Source organism: Myotis lucifugus, unplaced genomic scaffold (genome assembly GCF_000147115.1).
Source record: "Myotis lucifugus unplaced genomic scaffold, Myoluc2.0 scaffold_3386, whole genome shotgun sequence".
Classification (NCBI taxonomy): domain Eukaryota; kingdom Metazoa; phylum Chordata; class Mammalia; order Chiroptera; family Vespertilionidae; genus Myotis; species Myotis lucifugus.
Window position 1 is genome coordinate 1 of NW_005874434.1, and position 15,851 is coordinate 15,851.

At 59.8% G+C, this 15,851-nt stretch overlaps 4 protein-coding genes across 5 annotated transcripts; 1 reads left to right on the forward strand and 3 right to left on the reverse strand.

Annotated features, from left to right (window-relative positions):
* Positions 1–6: 6 nt before the first annotated feature.
* Positions 7–2,406, reverse strand: NPRL2 (NPR2 like, GATOR1 complex subunit; the record flags this gene model as incomplete). The annotated part of the gene is made up of 8 exons (XM_023749167.1): positions 2,109–2,406; positions 1,602–1,693; positions 1,346–1,514; positions 1,095–1,203; positions 594–730; positions 408–505; positions 275–311; positions 7–156 (listed from the first exon to the last, which is right to left on the reverse strand). Coding segments are annotated over exons 1-8 (873 nt in total), but the record flags the coding sequence as incomplete, so codon positions are not given.
* On the forward strand, positions 2,342–5,142 carry LOC102440694 (cytochrome b561 domain-containing protein 2). 2 transcript variants are annotated; one of them, XM_014450716.2, is made up of 4 exons: positions 2,342–2,625; positions 3,035–3,186; positions 3,629–3,666; positions 4,317–5,142. In XM_014450716.2, the coding sequence occupies exons 1-4, from the start codon at positions 2,342–2,344 to the stop codon at positions 4,818–4,820; spliced, it is 978 nt and encodes a 325-aa protein (XP_014306202.1). In that variant the 3' UTR covers positions 4,821–5,142. The 2 variants fall into 2 exon arrangements, with proteins under 2 accessions (XP_014306202.1, XP_006108809.1); XM_006108747.3 differs by lacking the exon at positions 2,342–2,625 and adding an exon at positions 2,636–2,874.
* A 583-nt stretch (positions 5,143–5,725) lies between these two features.
* TMEM115 (transmembrane protein 115) lies at positions 5,726–10,319 on the reverse strand. The gene is made up of 2 exons (XM_006108749.3): positions 8,932–10,319; positions 5,726–6,482 (listed from the first exon to the last, which is right to left on the reverse strand). The coding sequence occupies exons 1-2, from the start codon at positions 9,780–9,782 to the stop codon at positions 6,278–6,280; spliced, it is 1,056 nt and encodes a 351-aa protein (XP_006108811.1). The 5' UTR covers positions 9,783–10,319; the 3' UTR covers positions 5,726–6,277.
* Positions 10,320–13,386: 3,067 nt separating this feature from the next.
* CACNA2D2 (calcium voltage-gated channel auxiliary subunit alpha2delta 2) lies at positions 13,387–15,653 on the reverse strand. The gene is made up of 2 exons (XM_023749168.1): positions 15,475–15,653; positions 13,387–15,357 (listed from the first exon to the last, which is right to left on the reverse strand). Exons 1-2 carry the CDS (start codon positions 15,562–15,564, stop codon positions 15,214–15,216), a joined length of 234 nt encoding a protein of 77 aa, XP_023604936.1. The 5' UTR covers positions 15,565–15,653; the 3' UTR covers positions 13,387–15,213.
* Positions 15,654–15,851: the final 198 nt, after the last annotated feature.

The following is a 15,851-nucleotide window of genomic DNA, read 5'->3' on the forward strand; positions in this document are numbered from 1 at the left end:
CAGCTCTCCAGGTGGCCCTGCCCTGCCCTCCCCGAGGTGGCCTCCCCAGAGCCCACCATTACCTTGTTTGGTCACGTAGGATAGACACTCCTCTTGCAGGGACTTGTCATCCACCAGGTCCTGGACCTTGGGCGTGGGGCAGTACACGTTGGAGTACTGGAGGGGGGGTGGCAGGAGGCACAGGAGCCTGAGCGAGGGGCTTGGAAGTCTGACGGCCCCAGTGTGGCCCAGCCAATGATCCACGCCCCGCATAACCAGACCCAGACTCCCCTACCTGGAGGATGGACGCCAGGGTCACCACGCCGTAGTACCTGGGAGAAGAGCTGAGCTCAGCTTCGGGGGGTCACGCCCAGCCCCAGCCCCAGGCCCCGCGGACAGCACTCTCCTGGTGTGACTGCCCCACTCACAGCAGGTTCTGGATGGCGATGCGCACCAGGTTGAGCTCCACATCTGCCTCGGCCGAGATCTTCTGCACGTGGCGGAAGCCATCAATGTAGGGCAGGATCTGGGCAGGGCAGGCAGGCAGTAGGGGTGGAGTGAGGCCAAGGAGGAGGCCAGCCTCGGCTGGTGACCCTCAGGGAGGGCTGGCACACCTGCTGTGTGGTGAGGTCCCACTGGGAGCTGAAGAAATCCTCCTTGTCCTTGGTGAAGACGGGCACATCATACTCCTGAACCACAGGGGGGTCCGGCCGCTGCTCAATCACCTTCAAGTGGATGGTGTTGGACTCATCTGCAGGGGTCCCACCCATATTCTCAGCGCCCCCTCTTCCAAGAGGCCCTCCATCACCCTCCAGCAACCCTGAGGCAGGCAGGTGGCTCTGGGTGGGGCCAATCTTCCCCTTTTATAAAGCGAGAGACGGAGGTCCAGAGAGGGGAAGGAGCATGCCCATCGGACAGCTGGAGCTCTGCTGGCCGCCCCAGCCCCAGCCCCAGCCCAGTCATGCACGGGACCCTGCACATCATCAACTCAGCTCATGGCTATTGCCTGGCCACGAATTTGTTCATGAGTCTTGTCCTTGGCTGGGCTCACCTTCCCCTGTCCCTTTCCCATCCCTCCTCCCCCCTCCACTGTCCTTGCAGAGGCTGGGCCATACCGATGGGCAGAGTACACCGGCCTGAGGCATTGAGCTCCTCCAGCAAAATGGTCATGATGGGCACCAACTTCTGCTTGCTCTCCTCCGATGACACGAAGCTGCTCTCCAGCTGGATGGAGCACGGACAGCATGGTGGGCACCCCCCAGGCATCCTGCCCTGGCAGGGTCCTAGGTCTGGAGGGCTTTGGAGTCATGTGAATACCTTCCCCAACTCTGCCTGCCCGTCCACCCAAGCCCAGGGTGTTGCAGACCTCCAGCGTGGTCAGGTAGCCAGCCAGCTTTTTGACGATGGGCTCAAGGGCACAGGTCTTGGCCTGGGCGTCACACACAAAGCCCAGGTTGAAGAGCAGGGCATTGCGGCTGTATTTCTTGTGCTCGATGCACACAGGGCAGCCAATCAGCTTCTTCTCCATGGCTGTGCTAGACAGGGGGGAGGTGGGCCAGAGTCAGGCTCCTCCCCCTCCCAAGCCTGCCCGCTCCTCCCAGGACCCCCAGCTAGGGCCTCACACAGTGATGAGCTTGTTCTGCAGCTCTGGCTTGGTGATGATGTACACCTGGACCGTGTCAAACAGCTCCCGGGAGATGAAGTCCTCAGGAACCTGGGAAGGGAAGTGGCAAAGGACTCAACAGTGGACCTCGGTACGAGGCCGAGTAAACGGGAAATCCCCCAAGACCTAAGCCCTCTTCAGCTGGTTGGCCAGGGCTCTTTCTGTGGAGACCGGAGTCGCACATCTGCCGAGCGCAACGCACTGCCTCTCCCATCCACCCAGGCCTGCTACTCCCTTGTTTACAAGCACACGCTATGTTCTCACTTGCCTCCTGGCTTTTGCACATGCTGTTCCCTCTGTCTGGCCCACGCTCCTCGCTCACCTACATCCCTATGCAGCCAGGGAAACTAATGAACCACCCACCTCCACCTCCCGTGGGACCTGGCATCTCTGCTGGGTCCCCGCCTACTTCCCACCATCACTGCCTATGTGGTTTGTCTGCGCCCTCTCGCCGGGAGGCTGGGACCTGGGTCTGAGCACCCTCTCGGTTCACGATTCTCGGCGAATGAAGGAGGAGCGGGCCTGCGTGCAGCGCGGGGACGGGCATCCGCCGCCTCCAGACAGCGGACTGAGCTCTGGAGAGCGCCCCTATTTCCCCACCAAGCCCGCGAGCCCGATGGCACCTGATAGGTGATCTTGGGTCCCAGCGTGGGATGGAACTCGCTGAAAAATATGCATTCGATGCGGCAGCCGCTGCTCATGGCGCTAACGGGACCGAGTCCTCGGGAACACCAGCTCCAAGGCCTGGGCCGCTGGGTCCAGCACGCCTGCGCACTCGCACCCATGAAGACGGCTGCTCAACAGCGCATGCGCAGAGCAGCTCAGAGGCGTGGCTACGGAGGAGGTTGGTCCAGGAAGTCCCGGTGGGTAGTCATCACACCCGGAAGTGAAGCGGCTCCGCTACGGGGTGGCGGCTCGCGCGGCAGGGTCCAGAGTATCCCGCTTTCTCAGGAGAAAACCACCGCGTCCGATCGGCGCTGCGGGTGAGGCAGGCGAATTCCTAGCGTGGAGGGGCTGCATGCCTGCGGCACATGAGGAAGCTGCGCGGGAAGGGATTCAGGCTGCAATTTGGTCGCAGCTGGGAACTACAATTCCCTTAGTGCTTCTTGCCCTATTAGCTGGCGCTCCCGCCCGGTGACGGCGTGGTGCACTCTGGGATTTGTAGTCTGTTACACGGCTTTGCGCTTCCTACCTGGAAGGTGGGCCAGTGATCAGTGCCAGTTCAGATGCAGGTACATGCTGACAGGCCGCCGGTCCTTGACTATTGCTGGTGCCTGTCTTTCTACCTTCGGTTCTTGGAGGAGGGTGGCATCCCTGCCCTGCAACACTTGCTCCAGCGAGAGGAGTGGACCGCGGCATCCGCGACCCTTGCTTACGCTCCTATGCTTTCAGGCTACAGCCGCCGGCCTGGTTGACCATGGCTCTTTCTGTGGAGACCGAGTCGCACATCTACCGAGCTCTACGCACTGCCTCTGGGGCTGCTGCCCATCTTGTGGCCCTGGGCTTTACCATCTTTGTGGCAGTGCTTGCCAGGCCTGGCTCCAGTAAGTGTAATTTATAATTAACTTCTGGGGAGGAAAGGGCCACTTGTCCTGGGGAGCAGGGGCAATGGGAAACCTCGGGCCTGACTCCTGGGAGAGGCATGGGTGGCAGAGGGCCGTGCGTGCAATGCTGGAGGGATAAGTGGGTGGAGTAGATGAGTGTGGGGGCTCTGCCAGCTTGGCCGGCCCGAGTACCCGGCTCTCTTTCCTTGCCTTGGTGCTCCACTTGGCTGTCTCTTGCAAAGTGCAGTGGGCAGGAGGGAGGACTGCCAGAGGAGTGGCAAAGCATGGCCTCTGATCCGGAGGGACCAGGAAGAGTTAGGTATGGGGTCAGCTTGGTGCAGAGGGGGCTTGCATTTTGGCAGCGCTCCCTTGGGCCTCAGCCTGCAGTTACTGTTGCGGCCGGGCTCTTCCCCCGCCTCACAGGCCTCCTCTTCTCTTCCAGGTCTGTTCTCCTGGCACCCCGTGCTCATGTCTCTGGCTGTAAGTAATGGGCCGGGCCAGCTCGTAGGGGTGGGAGGGAGCACAGGGAGGGGTGGTGGCCCTAGTGGCCTCCTTATGGTCACTTACATCTGGGGGGATAACGTGGAATGTTGGAGTCTGCCCGTGGCACACAGATCCCAGGCTGGAACCAGAGTACTCAAGACCCAGGGCAAATGGGTAGGGCTTGTCTGAGCACAAAATGAGGTGCACCCACCTCCAGGCAGGAAGCTTAGAAAATGCACTTGGGTTACTTCTGCCCCTTTTTCCCTTAACTTACAGTGACACACCCCGTTTTCCCTGACACACTGCACCTGCTTGGCCAGCTCTGCCAAGAAATTGTATCCCGCCCTGTGTCAGGGAAACAAAGCTTGTGAATCATTTATAAGTGCCACGTCTCAAACCTTGTGTTTGCTGGGAAAGAGATGTCATTTCAGAACAGCACCCGAGGACTATGGGGGCACCTCTCGCGGGTTACTCGGGCAGATGTTCTGTCCCAGAGGGAGTTCTCTGTTCCTGCCCACCCAGGGACACTCTTGTCGGCGGGGAGAGAATGGAGGGGAATCTGGCTGACTGGCAGCTTAGGTTACCTAAATCTTTCTTCCCTTCTGCTGGGCAGCACCCTCACTTCGTTTCCCATGCGGTCTCCCCAGTTCTCTTTCCTGATGACGGAGGCCCTGCTGGTGTTCTCTCCTGAGAGCTCGCTGCTGCGCTCCCTCTCGCGGAAAGGCCGAGCCCGCTGCCACTGGGTGCTACAGCTGCTGGCCCTGCTGTGTGCGCTGCTGGGCTTGGGCCTGGTCATCCTCCACAAGGAACAGCTTGGCAAAGCCCACCTGGCCACCTGGCATGGGCGGGCAGGGCTGCTCGCTGTGCTGTGGGCAGGGCTGCAGTGCTCAGGTGGGGTGGGGCTCCTCTACCCCAAACTGCTGCCCCGATGGCCCCTGTCCAAGCTCAAGCTGTACCATGCCACTTCTGGGCTAGTGGGCTACCTTCTGGGCAGTGCCAGCCTCTTGCTGGGCATGTGCTCACTCTGGTTCACTGCCACGGTCACTGGTGGAGCCTGGTACCTGGCTGTGCTCTGCCCTGTCGTCACCAGCTTGGTCATCATGAACCAGGTGAGCAATGCCTACCTGTACCGCAAAAGGATTCAGCCGTGAGCTCTTCGCAGCCTCGAAGCCTGGACTTGCCCCTCATGTAGGAGCTGGCGCTGGGACATTGTGGACTCTCTCGACTGTCTAGGTCACAGGGACACCTCAGGCCCTGGGCACTCAGCGTCGGAGTCCTGTGTGTGGCATTTGTGCTTGCTCCTCACACTGGAGTGCTCCTCCTCCCCTCTCTCTCTACCATCCCAGAGGAGCTCATGGATTGTGGGTCTGGATGAAACGGGTTGCAAGATTGCCTCCCCAGCAACTCAGCTCATACTTGTATTGGTATGTCCAGAAATTACAGGACAAAAAAATAAAAATTAAAATTAAAAAAGACGGGAAAGACTGGATGGGGAGAATAGCTCAGAGTTGGGGATAGTTCTCACTAAGACCATCAGGTTGAAAAAGGGGGCGCTGGGCGCCACAGGACCCTGCTCCTGGCTGCTCACTGCGGAACCGACGCTTTCCCAGCGCACAAGCCCCAGGATCTGGCTGCCCAGAGGCCCATGTTACCCAAGGCCCTAGAAAGCCCTCGGGCCGTGTCCTTTCAGCCCCCCAGCTGCCCACTGTGCTGGGCAATGACAAGATGGGAGCGGGATGGCTGGCTCGTAGGTGTCAAGCACTGAGCACTGGTCCTGGAGGTGAGCCCTGGATAAGAATTCCTGAGGATAGAGAAGCCCTCAGTCCTCAGATCCCCTGGGCAGGGCCTCTCTGCATGGGGATAGGAGGGAGAAAGAAAATGAGTAAGGGTGTGAGGTGACAGTGGGCATGTGGTTGGGGAAGGGAGAGGGGGGCAATGGGCCTCTTCTCCAGCTGGAGTTGCCATGGGGACTGAGCCCTTGGACCTGGAGTAAAGTCCCTGGCTTTGCAGCTGAGCACGAGGAGGGGCTGCACGAGGTGGTCCAACAGCCCAGGAGTCATACCTCAAAGAACTGCTTTATTGACACTGCGCGCTGGGCCAGCCGCCCGCTCAGTGGTCCCGTAGAAAACGCCTGGGAGCTGTGGCCGCTCTGGCCTAGCAGCAGCCGTGGCCACAGCAGAGGGAACCGGAAATCTCGAGGTGAATACAGTCCTTCCGGGGGTGGGCAGGGAGGCACAGCCCTGTGCTGGCTCCTACGCTGGCTGGACCCCCCAGGACGTTTTTGGCAAATCCTTGCCTTGGCTCAGGGCTCTCGGCCACAGTATCAGGTGTGAGGGTTGGCCCGGAAGCTGCGGCACCAGTGTCCCTACTGCCACTTGCTTGGGGCGACCTGCCGAGGTGCAGTCTTACCTCAGACAGCCTCGGCTGGCGGATGCCTGACTTAGTGGTTGTCTGGAGTTGTAACCAGGTAGCAAGAGTCCTGGGTAGTGTTGGCGAGAAATAGCAGAAGGCTGTGGAGACCCCCGGAGACCATCCTCCCTCTCCTCAGAGCAGCTGAGAAGGGGCCGGGGTGTGGGAGAGGAGGTGCTACACTCAAGGTGGTCTGGAGTTACAGCTTCGGGGGAGCTGCCTCAAAGGTGATCAGGCTGGATTCTGGGGCAGCCCCCTTCCCTGGGAGGGTGGGGACCTTGTCTGAGGGCAGAGGGCTGTCCGCCTTGGCCCCAGCCTCCTCTTCATCGTCGTCCATGCTCGGCCAGACGGACTGGTCCTCCACTCTCTTCAGCCGTTCGTTGAGGGCCTTCAGGGCCAGCTGCCTGGGGTCAGAGGGAAGATGACAGGTCACTCTGGGTTTGGACTTGGCTCGTGCCCTGCTCTTGCCCAGGAAGCTGACTCCCCGCACCACTCGGACTCCTCTCAGAAGCATCTTAGGTGCTCCCTTCCCCGTGCAGGGCCCACGCTCCCCGGGGACTGGATCGGGCCCTCTACCATCAGAACGAGGCTCTAAAGGCTGGAGAGCCTTCCTCCCCCAGCGGAGGCACCTCCAGCCCGAGAAGGCCAATGGGGTGGCTGCCACACTGCCCGCCCGGCAGCCCCAGGCGTGGTTCCGAGGTGGTGTCTAAGGGTGGCAGAGCTGGTGCCCCCCTCTCCGGCCCCCAAGGCAGACAGAGAGAAGGGCAAGTCCCTGACCTACCAGTTTCTGCCTGGGCACTGGTCTCACTGGAGGGGATAAGAACGCCTCCCCCCACTCCTTCTTAGGGGTGCTTTGAGCCTCTTGGAAGGGTCTGGGGAAGGCTGGGACTCAAGCCCCTGCTCTGGAAAGCGGGCTAACGCGGGTCAGCCCACCCTCCTAAGGGGTTCCAATGTTCCTCCCAGAAGAACCCCCAAAGCCGCCAGGCCCTGTGGCAGTGGGAACACACCGAGTCCTTGGCAGGGCGAGAGGAAGGAGGAACAGCCCACGCGGGCAGGGCACAGGGCACAGGCCAGAGCCTACTGGTTCTACTGGCAGGTTCTGAGACCCCCGCTCAGGAGGAAAGTCACTAGAAGGTATATACGTGCACTGGTCCCCTGCCCACAGGAGGTGGGATGCTGCCAGGCAACACTTCCGACAGTGGCCACCGAGGGCCTGATGCTCAGCCTCTCTGCCGCCAGCGTGGGGACAGTCTGCGTAGCCTTCCGAGTTCCAGCAAAATCTCCACCAGGCAGGGAGAGTGACAGAGAGGCAGCAAGGGCACGGGCACAAAAAGCCTGCACACTTCACTCTGCCCTCCAGACTGGCACATGGCAAGCTGGCATAGACAGGGCAGTCCTCCCCCGCGGCTCCCCGGCTCCCCTTCTGGAGGCTGACTTGTCAGTGCTGTGCAAGGCCTGCCGAGGGACCGAGGTGGAGACTCGCTAGTCACTTCCTCACGAGGGTGAGAGACAGGAAACCCTGCGGCCACGAGGAGTAGCCTTTGCATCTGGGAGTAGCGTGCAGCCAGATGTCAGAGTGGCTGGAGGAGTAACTCCCACCCCCACGTCAGCCCACCACAGGCTGTGCCAGAATCTGCCTCCTGATACCCCTGCCCCAACCTGCCTCCACCGTCCATTTTCTTGGGCCTGAGCAGAGGTGTTTTCAATGTCCAGCCAACCCTAACAGTCCCAGCAAGACCTGTCACTGGCCGAGGGACCGCCCGGTGGCCTGGCCCCACCTGAGAGCTCCGAGGACAGCCCAGCTTCTACCGGCCCAGCCTGCTGGCTCCAGCTCCTCCACGGGGGAGGGTTCAGACAGACCTCGGTCTTTGGGGCTCCTCAGCCATAGAGACACGACTGCAGGGCCCACACTTCTGCCGGCAGCACCTGCCACCGTGGACCACAGTCATCGGTGGCACTGCCCGGCTGGAAACTTTCAAGAAAGGGACGTATCCCGTCCTCAACCCACAGCCCAGCGGAGGTCAGCACGGGGCGACCTCCTCAGCTGAATGCAGAGCTGCCGAGCAGCCTTTGACAAATGCGGAAAGAGGGAACAGAGCCTGCGCAGACTTCACTTCTCCAGTAACTGCCTCAAAAATACCCAAGAATCATGTTGGCAACGGGAGCTGTGACCACTGTGGCGAGGCCGCAGACCGGGGAGAGAAAGGGCTGGCCCAGGTGCACTGAGTAAGCCGCCTGGGCCTGACGTTGCCGATGGCTTGGTTTACAGATGATGAAAAGGCAGGCGCCAGGCCCGGGTCACGTGGCCAGGCCCTGGGTTTGGTAACAGGCCCCCCTGCAGGAGGCGGGGGAGCCTAGTGACACCTCCAGCTCCCCTCTCAACAGGTGGCAGAGAAGCGCAGGATCTGAATTAAGGCCCAGGAACAGGCCATGGGTCAGCAACTGGAAACTGGGGTGGCCCAGAGTGCCGCTGCAGGACGCCAGGTCTCCTGTGTCCCTCTCACAGACCAACCAGAGGCCGTTTCTGGCTTCCACAGAACCCGTGTCTCGGATTCCAAGATTCTGAGACGAGGCCAGAGTGATGCGTACCTGGCCCTCCATTGGCCCTCACCCAGCACCAAGGAGACCGGGTGTTTCTGGAGACCTTTAGGCAGCCTCGGTGGGGAGAAGGGCAATACTGCAAAGCGCCTACCGGAGCCCAGACACCTACGTGCTGAGTTCCTCAAGGCCGTGAACTGGCTTCGACCTCTTTCTGAATCCGCCCGACACCTGACCCCTGGCACCCCGACAGATGGGATGTGACTTGATAAGTACTCCCCCAGCTCAACCAGGTTTCACAAGATCCCACAGTACCTTCTCCGCTCCGCATCCTGAGGGTCTGTGCCCGGGAGGCTGATGGTGATGGAGGACGGGGCCCCCACATCGTAGCGCTTCACTGTCTTCTGGCAAATCTTCACCTTCACCAGGAGGCTGTGCACCAAGTTCGCCAACAGCCCCACCACGGGCTGCAGGATCTCCGGGAAGAAGGTGGCGAAAGCAAAGTGGTCAGCCATGTCCCCTCGGCCTCGGCTATGGCGCTGGTAGAAGCGAAGGTACACCCAGCTGGAGAGCAGCCCGAAGCCATAGGAGGCCAGCGCGGGGCTCTGGAGCAGCGTGGCCAGCCGCAGGAGCAGCAGCAGCGCCAGCAGCAGCATGGGCACCACGCTGATGCGCACCTGGGGCACCCGCAGGACCACACAGTCCCCCATGGTTTGCTTCAGTGCCACCAGGACGCCGCCCAGGAAGCCCAGGGCGCCGTGGATGCGGATGGTGAAAAGGTACACCAGGTTGAAGGAAGCCATGTAGGTGAGGAGGTAGGCGAAGGCCCCCAGCAGCCCCACGGACACGTTCACCACGGAGAAGAAGATGAGCAGCTCCAAGGCCCCCCAGAGGGGCTCGAGCAAGCGCCCAGCCACCACCACCGTGGCCAGGCTGATGGCCACATCCCACACGTGCTGTTCCATCAGCCCGTGGGTGGCCAGGGTCCAGATCCAGAAGTTGGGCGGGAAGAGGTAGCCCGGGGTGACCGCCAGGCAGCCCGTGTCCACGGCGAAGGACAGCAGGTAGAGGAACAGCACCGCGGCGCACAGGGCCTTCACCACCACGCTGGCGCTGGCCAGGACGGCCCCCAGGTGCTGGCGGGCGCCGGGCAGGGCGCGCTGCATCTTCTCGGCGGGCGTCGGCCGGAGGGGAGCGTCTAGTGGGCTAGGGGCCTCCCCGGGCCTCGTCCCACTCCGGCCCCGACGGGAGGCCCGGGCCCGGCCTAGTCACTGGCCGATGGCCCCGCCCCGGTGAGGACTCCACTTCTGGTCGGGTGGACTCCGGTTCCAAAGGGCCGGGCCGGGCCTGGTTGCGGGGCGGGGCCTAGGCCCCTCGCCCGGGACCCGAGGGGAAGCCCTGGGCGGCTTCGGCCCGCCTGCCTGCCCGCCCGGTGGGCCCGGAGCCAGGCCCAGTGGCTGCCGTTGGTCTCAGGGCTGGGCCTGCTCCATCCACTCCGAGGTCCTACTGTCCGGCCCGCGCGGGACTGGAGCCTAGTTCTGGGCCCGAGTCAAGTCAGGTCAGCTCCGGCTCGGCCTGGATCTTGCCTTCGACCGTACCTCCTCCCTTCTCAGGCGCCGACAAACAGGGGTGCTGCGCCTGCGCGCCCCGGGAGGCGGTGGGATGCCCTTTCCGCGTAGGTCTTCCGGGTCCGCGCCATGCTGGGACACCGAGTCCGCGGCCGAAGCTGGGGACGAGCGGAAGTCAGGGTTCTGGGTAGAACTACAAGTCCCAGGAGGCTGTGCGCGCGGGCCGGGCAAGTCGGTGGTGAGAAGAGGTGTTGCTTGGGAATTGTAGTTTTCAGGACCGTTTTCCACCAGTCCTCGGGAGGCGGGAGTGGGTGAAGAAGCATCGCTAACCCTGGGAAAGCGGCGGGTATCAGCGGCACCACAACTGCATGCCACACACTTGCTGTCCCCCGGGAAGCGTGGCTCCTTGGCATGTACATCTGAATGGGTGTGTCTTCGTGGGTAGGTGTGTGGGTGAGAATGTTGGGTGGCCCTGGTGTGCGGGAACTGGGACGCCCATGGTCTGGAATAAGCCTGACTCAGGTTGTTTGGGATGCATGGGGCCCGACCCAGGTTGGAATTCTTGCCCTGCCATTTGGCAGCTGTGTACACTGGCTCAGTTCCTGGACTTGGTTGAAACCCAGTTTCATGGAGATGTAAACGGAGATGACAGGACACACCCTGAGTGTCCAAGGGGCCTGGAGTGTAAAATGCCAGTTCACCCGGGAGCACAGTGAGTGCGCTGCCCAGGCTGCCCGTTACAAGTAAGGTGGAGCCACGACTCAAACTCAGGTTTCCTGCCCCCTACAGCCTTCTGATTGCTGGCCCAGAGGAAGGGAAGTCTCCCCACAAACTTGGACAAGGCTGGCCCTGGGTCCCCACTTCATTGCAACGGTGGCTTCTGGCAGGTTGTGTCCTGTGCAGGCTGATTTTTTTGTATCTTGAGTTACTTTTAAAAAATATGCATATAGCCCTCGCCAGTTTGGTTCAGTGGATAGAGCATCAGCCTCTGGACCGAAGGGTCCCAGGTTCAATTCTGGTCAAGGGCACATGCCTGGATTGTGGGCTTAGTCCAACGTGCAGGAGGCAGCCAATCAATGATTCCCTCTCATCATTGATGTTTCTATCTCTCTCTCTTCCTCTCCCTTCCTCTCTGAAATCAAGAAAAAAAAATGAAATGAGATTTCTTTAAAAAATGTGCATGTAATTAAATAATTATTTGACAAAGTACATTTATAAAGTGCAGGACCCCTTCCTTTCAGCCGCTGATCTCAGTACTACTGCCAACATGTGCATAGCCTTCAGGTTACAAAGGGTGTTGACACCTTTATCTTTGTCTGAGGTCTGGGTTCTCACCCGATGTCACCCCAGGGTAAGGCTGCCAGATTTAACAAATCAAAATACAAGGTGCCCAATCAAATTTGAATCTCAAATATATAATGAATAATTTTTTTTTTAGTATAAGCATGTCTCCATTTAAAAAAAAATGTTTTTATTGATTTCAGAGAGGAAGGAGAGGGAGAGAGAGATAGAAACATCAGTGATGAGAGAGAACCATCGATTGATCAGCTGCCTCCTACACACCCCCCATTGGGGATCAGGCCCACAACCCGGGCATGCGCCCCCAACTGGAATTGAACCTGGGACCCGTCAGTTCGAAGGCCGATGCTCCATCGACTGAGCCAAACCAGCCAGGGTAGCATGTCTCCATTTTTATAGTGTAATTATGTCCTATGCAATATTGATGTACTAAAAATACTTATCTAAAATTCAAATTTGATTGAATGTTCTCTCTATATTTTTAATATATATTTTTTATTGATTTCAGAGAGGAAGGGAGAAGGAGAGATAGAAACATCGATGATGAAAGAGAACCATCGATCGATCGATCGATCGATCGATCAGCTGCCTCCGGCACACCCCCTACTGGCGATCAAGCCTGCAACCTGGGTATGTGCCCTTGACTAGAATTGAACCCGGGTCCCTTCGGTCTGCAGGCCGACGCTCTGTCCACTGAGCCAAATATAAAAAATGTTCTATATTTTATCCGGCAGCCCTACCCCAGGACCTCTGGGCTGTTGCACGGCACGGGATGGGGGCTGTCTCAGAGGGCGCTAGGTAGGTGTTGCTCGGTGGCCAGCTCCTGCAGAGGAGTGAGGAAAGGTGTCTTCGCTAAGGCTTGGAATGCCCTCCTCCATTTATTTAGCATCTAAGGACCCCCAGACACAGATCAGCTCCTCTCTGAAACTTCTGCTGACTTCTTGTCCTCCTCATCTGGGAGGAAAGAATCTCTCCTAAGTCTCAGTTTGCTCATCTGCAGTCTGGGGACAAACTAGTACCCAACTCTCAGGTTGTGGTGAGGAGTCGGCCAGAAGCCACCGGTGAGCGCCTGTATTGTCAGTCAGTAGCACCAGGAAACCTCTGCTCTGGTGGTTGTAAGTCTTTCCCCTCGAAAGAACTCAAAGGTCACACGGACTAGGGTGGACTATTAAGAGTTGGGATTAAAATGAACTAGAGGGTTGGGTTCCAGTGTGAGCAGCAGTGGCCATGGAGACCCCAGTCCTTGAGCTGCCCTGGGCTGGGAAGAGCCGCGGCCATGCCTTGGTGGACTAGACCCTCCTCGGAGCAGCAGCACTGGGCCCTCCAGCACCGGGTAGTGGGCTCAGGCCGGGTCCTCACACTTCACTTCGGATGAGGACCTGCCCACTGGGCCGGCGGTCTGACCTGATGGCTGGATGCTCCCTAAACCCACATCTCATCTCCTTGAGCTTGTTGTTTTTTTTAAAATATATTCCATTGATTTTTTACAGAGAGGAAGGGAGAGGGATAGAGAGTCAGAAACATGGATGAGAGAGAAACATCGATCAGCTGCCTCCTGCACACCCCCCACCGGGGATGTACCTGCAACCAAGGTACATGCCCTCGACCAGAATCGAACCCGGGACCCTTCAGTCCGCAGGCCGACGCTCCATCCACTGAGCCAAACCGGCCAGGGCTTGTTTTGTTTTTTTTAAACAGCTTTTCTCAGATGCTTTTGGGATTATTCAAGGCAAAGGGTTCAAGTATCTGGTACCCAGGATGCCTGGGGTTTTACACCCCCCCGGAGACTGGATTGCATGGCCTTCGCTCCTAGCTGAGTGCTCAGTGGGGCTCTGAGGTCAAGGCGACTTGGTTCTTCAAGCTACGAATTCTCACCCGGGGCAGACACAGCAGATGGGAACCATTTGAAGTGAAAATATGAACATTATTTAATAACTGATCTTCTGTAATAAACCATTTGAAAATATTTTACAAGGAATCACACACACAATATTTTACAAAGTTTCTTGACTTTTTTGTCGCTGTTGTTTTTCTGACTTGTCTGTACAAAATAGAACAACCAAAAAAAAGGGCAGAGAAGAGGAGATGGCCCCCCAGTCCCCCCCAGATCCCCCGAGCCCGAGGTGAGGGGGCAGCCAGGTCAGGTGGACAATGAGAAGGATCAGACCCAGCTGGGGGTTGGACAACTACCTGATGGGAATTGTTTTGTCTGTTTTTCCATTTTTTAAACTTAAAATATATATTTATTTTTCTGTATATGTTTGATTCTTTTTTATTTTTATGTTCCCCATTGAGCACCTGACTACACTACAGTTACACACACGCCCCCGCAAGACACGGCTGGCATCGAGGCTGCGTGTCCAGCACGGACACCCACCCTGGCACCAGCAGCGGGCATGGACCAGACACACACACCGAGAAAGCGACAAGCAACATGACATTAATTAACGGAGCCATTAATTAATGCATCCCCCTCCCCCCTCCTCCCAGTCCATCTGAGCCCCATGGCCACATCCCTGCCCTCAGTCCCCCCCCAGCCCCCAGGCTGGGATGCCTCTGGAGGAAATGACCAGAATGAATGGTGTGAAGAAGTGTGCCCAGGCCCAGCCTCTTTGTGTGCACAGAGTGTGTGTCTATGTGTGTATGCGTGTGCAAGTGTGTGTTCAGCAGGGAGGAGCAGTTCGGCCTCCTGGGGGTAGGGAGTGTGTGTGAATGGGAAGGAGAGAGGAGGTGGGCGCAGGCCTGAGTGTGTAAGGGCCAGATTGGGGGGGGGTGGCCCAGCCAGGAGCAATCACGTCACCCTGCTAAGGCAAAGGGCGCTGTCTGGTGAGGGTTCCTCTGCCGGGGGTGCGGGCAGTGGCATGTGGTCCCACAGGGGCCTGACACTAGTGATAAATGGTTACAATGAGCACCTGGGAGGGGGGGTGAGGTCATTTAGGGGACACTGGCGGCTAGGGGGGGACAGAGGGGCCTTTGCCCCCCGCCCCAGCATTTGGCACTGTTTGACATTCAGCTTTAGATGGAGGACCAGCTGGGCTGCAGGTCAGGTCAGAGGCGGGCAGTGAGCAGGAGCAGGAGTGTGCGCACGCCAGCCCTCCCGCCAACCCTGCCCCTCTGTAAGGCTTCGTGAGCCGCCCCCCCCACCCCGTGTGCGTGTCTGTGTGTGTGTGTCCTCCGGGATGTGTCTACTCTGAGTTCAGTTCCTGCCCTCAGGCTCCAGGTGTGTGTGGGTGTGTCTGAGCCAGTTTTATGTCACTGCTTGACACCTGCCGGGCTTGGGTGGAGGGGGAAGGGGATGGAGGCCCGAGAGGAGCAGGACCCAGGGGGTGCTGGCCCAGGACCTCTCCTGCCAGGACTGAAGCTGGGACACACGGGGCTCCGCTGTCCCCAGGGAACCCACATTTGGTCCCAAGTCGGGTAGCAGGGCCAGGCTGGAGCAGTTCCGTGGGGCAGGGTGGGCAGTGGGGCCTGGTTTGGCACCAGTACTGTGGCTTCCCTGTCCCAGGGGTGGGTAAGTCCAGCGGGAATGGGGGTCTGGAGACACGGACAGTTCAGCAGCAGATGTGCCTGGGCGCCAAAGACCTGCAGCGCCCTCCTGTGGGCACCCCGCACCCCCTCCAAGGCTAAGCCTCTGGGGGCCTGGTGCGTTCAGTCCTTCAGTGAGATAGGGGGTGAGGATCTAAGGGGGAGCGGGGAATGCGGGAGGCCTGGGGGGAGCCAGGAGGGCTGCTCATAGGCGGCGCGAGGTGTGGGCATGGACTTGATGAGCCTGCGGCCCGGGAGGCAGGCCCAGGAGGAGCAGCAGCTGCAGGGAGACCAGGACGCCCAGCGACGGCGGGAAGGAGGCTCCGCGGCCGCAGTCTGAGGTATCTTCCTGCAGAAGGGACAAGGAGCCGGTCAGCCTGCAGCCGGGGCAGCGGAGGGCGCAGGGCGCAGGGCCGCGCAGCCCCGGGGAGGAGAGCGAGTGTCCAGTCCACCATCCCCTACTCACTGTCGCGTTGTAGTCGAAGCAGATGTGCGGGCCTCTCCGGTATCGCGGTCTCTGCACCAGTTCGCACTGCTCCGGGCCGTCGCTGGGCATGGGTGGGGAGTCAAGGAGGCGGCCAAGGCGGCGTGGGGGGGGTGCGGGGCGCGCGGGGAGCGGGGACGGGGGCGGGGGGCGCGGCGGGGGCAGGATACAGTGCGTCTCCTTCTGCAGCAGGCGGCCGGCCTCACACTGGCTGCACAGCGGCTTCTCCGCCACCACGAAGAGCAGGTTGGTGTTGATCAGTCTCTGCGCGTGGAACAGCCTGGAGGCAGCACAGAAAGCGGGGCGTAGAGGCCGGCCCCGCCCCTCCGCCCACGCCCCCACCAGACCACGCCCCTCCC

What these genes read in the sequence shown, in the direction of transcription:
- LOC102440694 (XM_014450716.2), top strand. Translation starts at nt 2,342, where the DNA reads ATGGCGCTAACGGGACCGAGTCCTCGGGAACACCAGCTCCAAGGCCTG. An exon ending in GCTTGCCAGGCCTGGCTCCA is followed by an intron (nt 3,187 to 3,628) that starts GTAAGTGTAATT and finishes CTTCTCTTCCAG; the next exon opens with GTCTGTTCTCCTGGCACCCC. An exon ending in CCGTGCTCATGTCTCTGGCT is followed by an intron (nt 3,667 to 4,316) that starts GTAAGTAATGGG and finishes CGGTCTCCCCAG; the next exon opens with TTCTCTTTCCTGATGACGGA.
- TMEM115 (XM_006108749.3), bottom strand. Translation starts at nt 9,782, where the DNA reads ATGCAGCGCGCCCTGCCCGGCGCCCGCCAGCACCTGGGGGCCGTCCTG. An exon ending in CAGGATGCGGAGCGGAGAAG is followed by an intron (nt 6,483 to 8,931) that starts GTACTGTGGGAT and finishes CTCTGACCCCAG; the next exon opens with GCAGCTGGCCCTGAAGGCCC.
- CACNA2D2 (XM_023749168.1), bottom strand. Translation starts at nt 15,564, where the DNA reads ATGCCCAGCGACGGCCCGGAGCAGTGCGAACTGGTGCAGAGACCGCGA. An exon ending in GCTTCGACTACAACGCGACA is followed by an intron (nt 15,358 to 15,474) that starts GTGAGTAGGGGA and finishes TCCCTTCTGCAG; the next exon opens with GAAGATACCTCAGACTGCGG.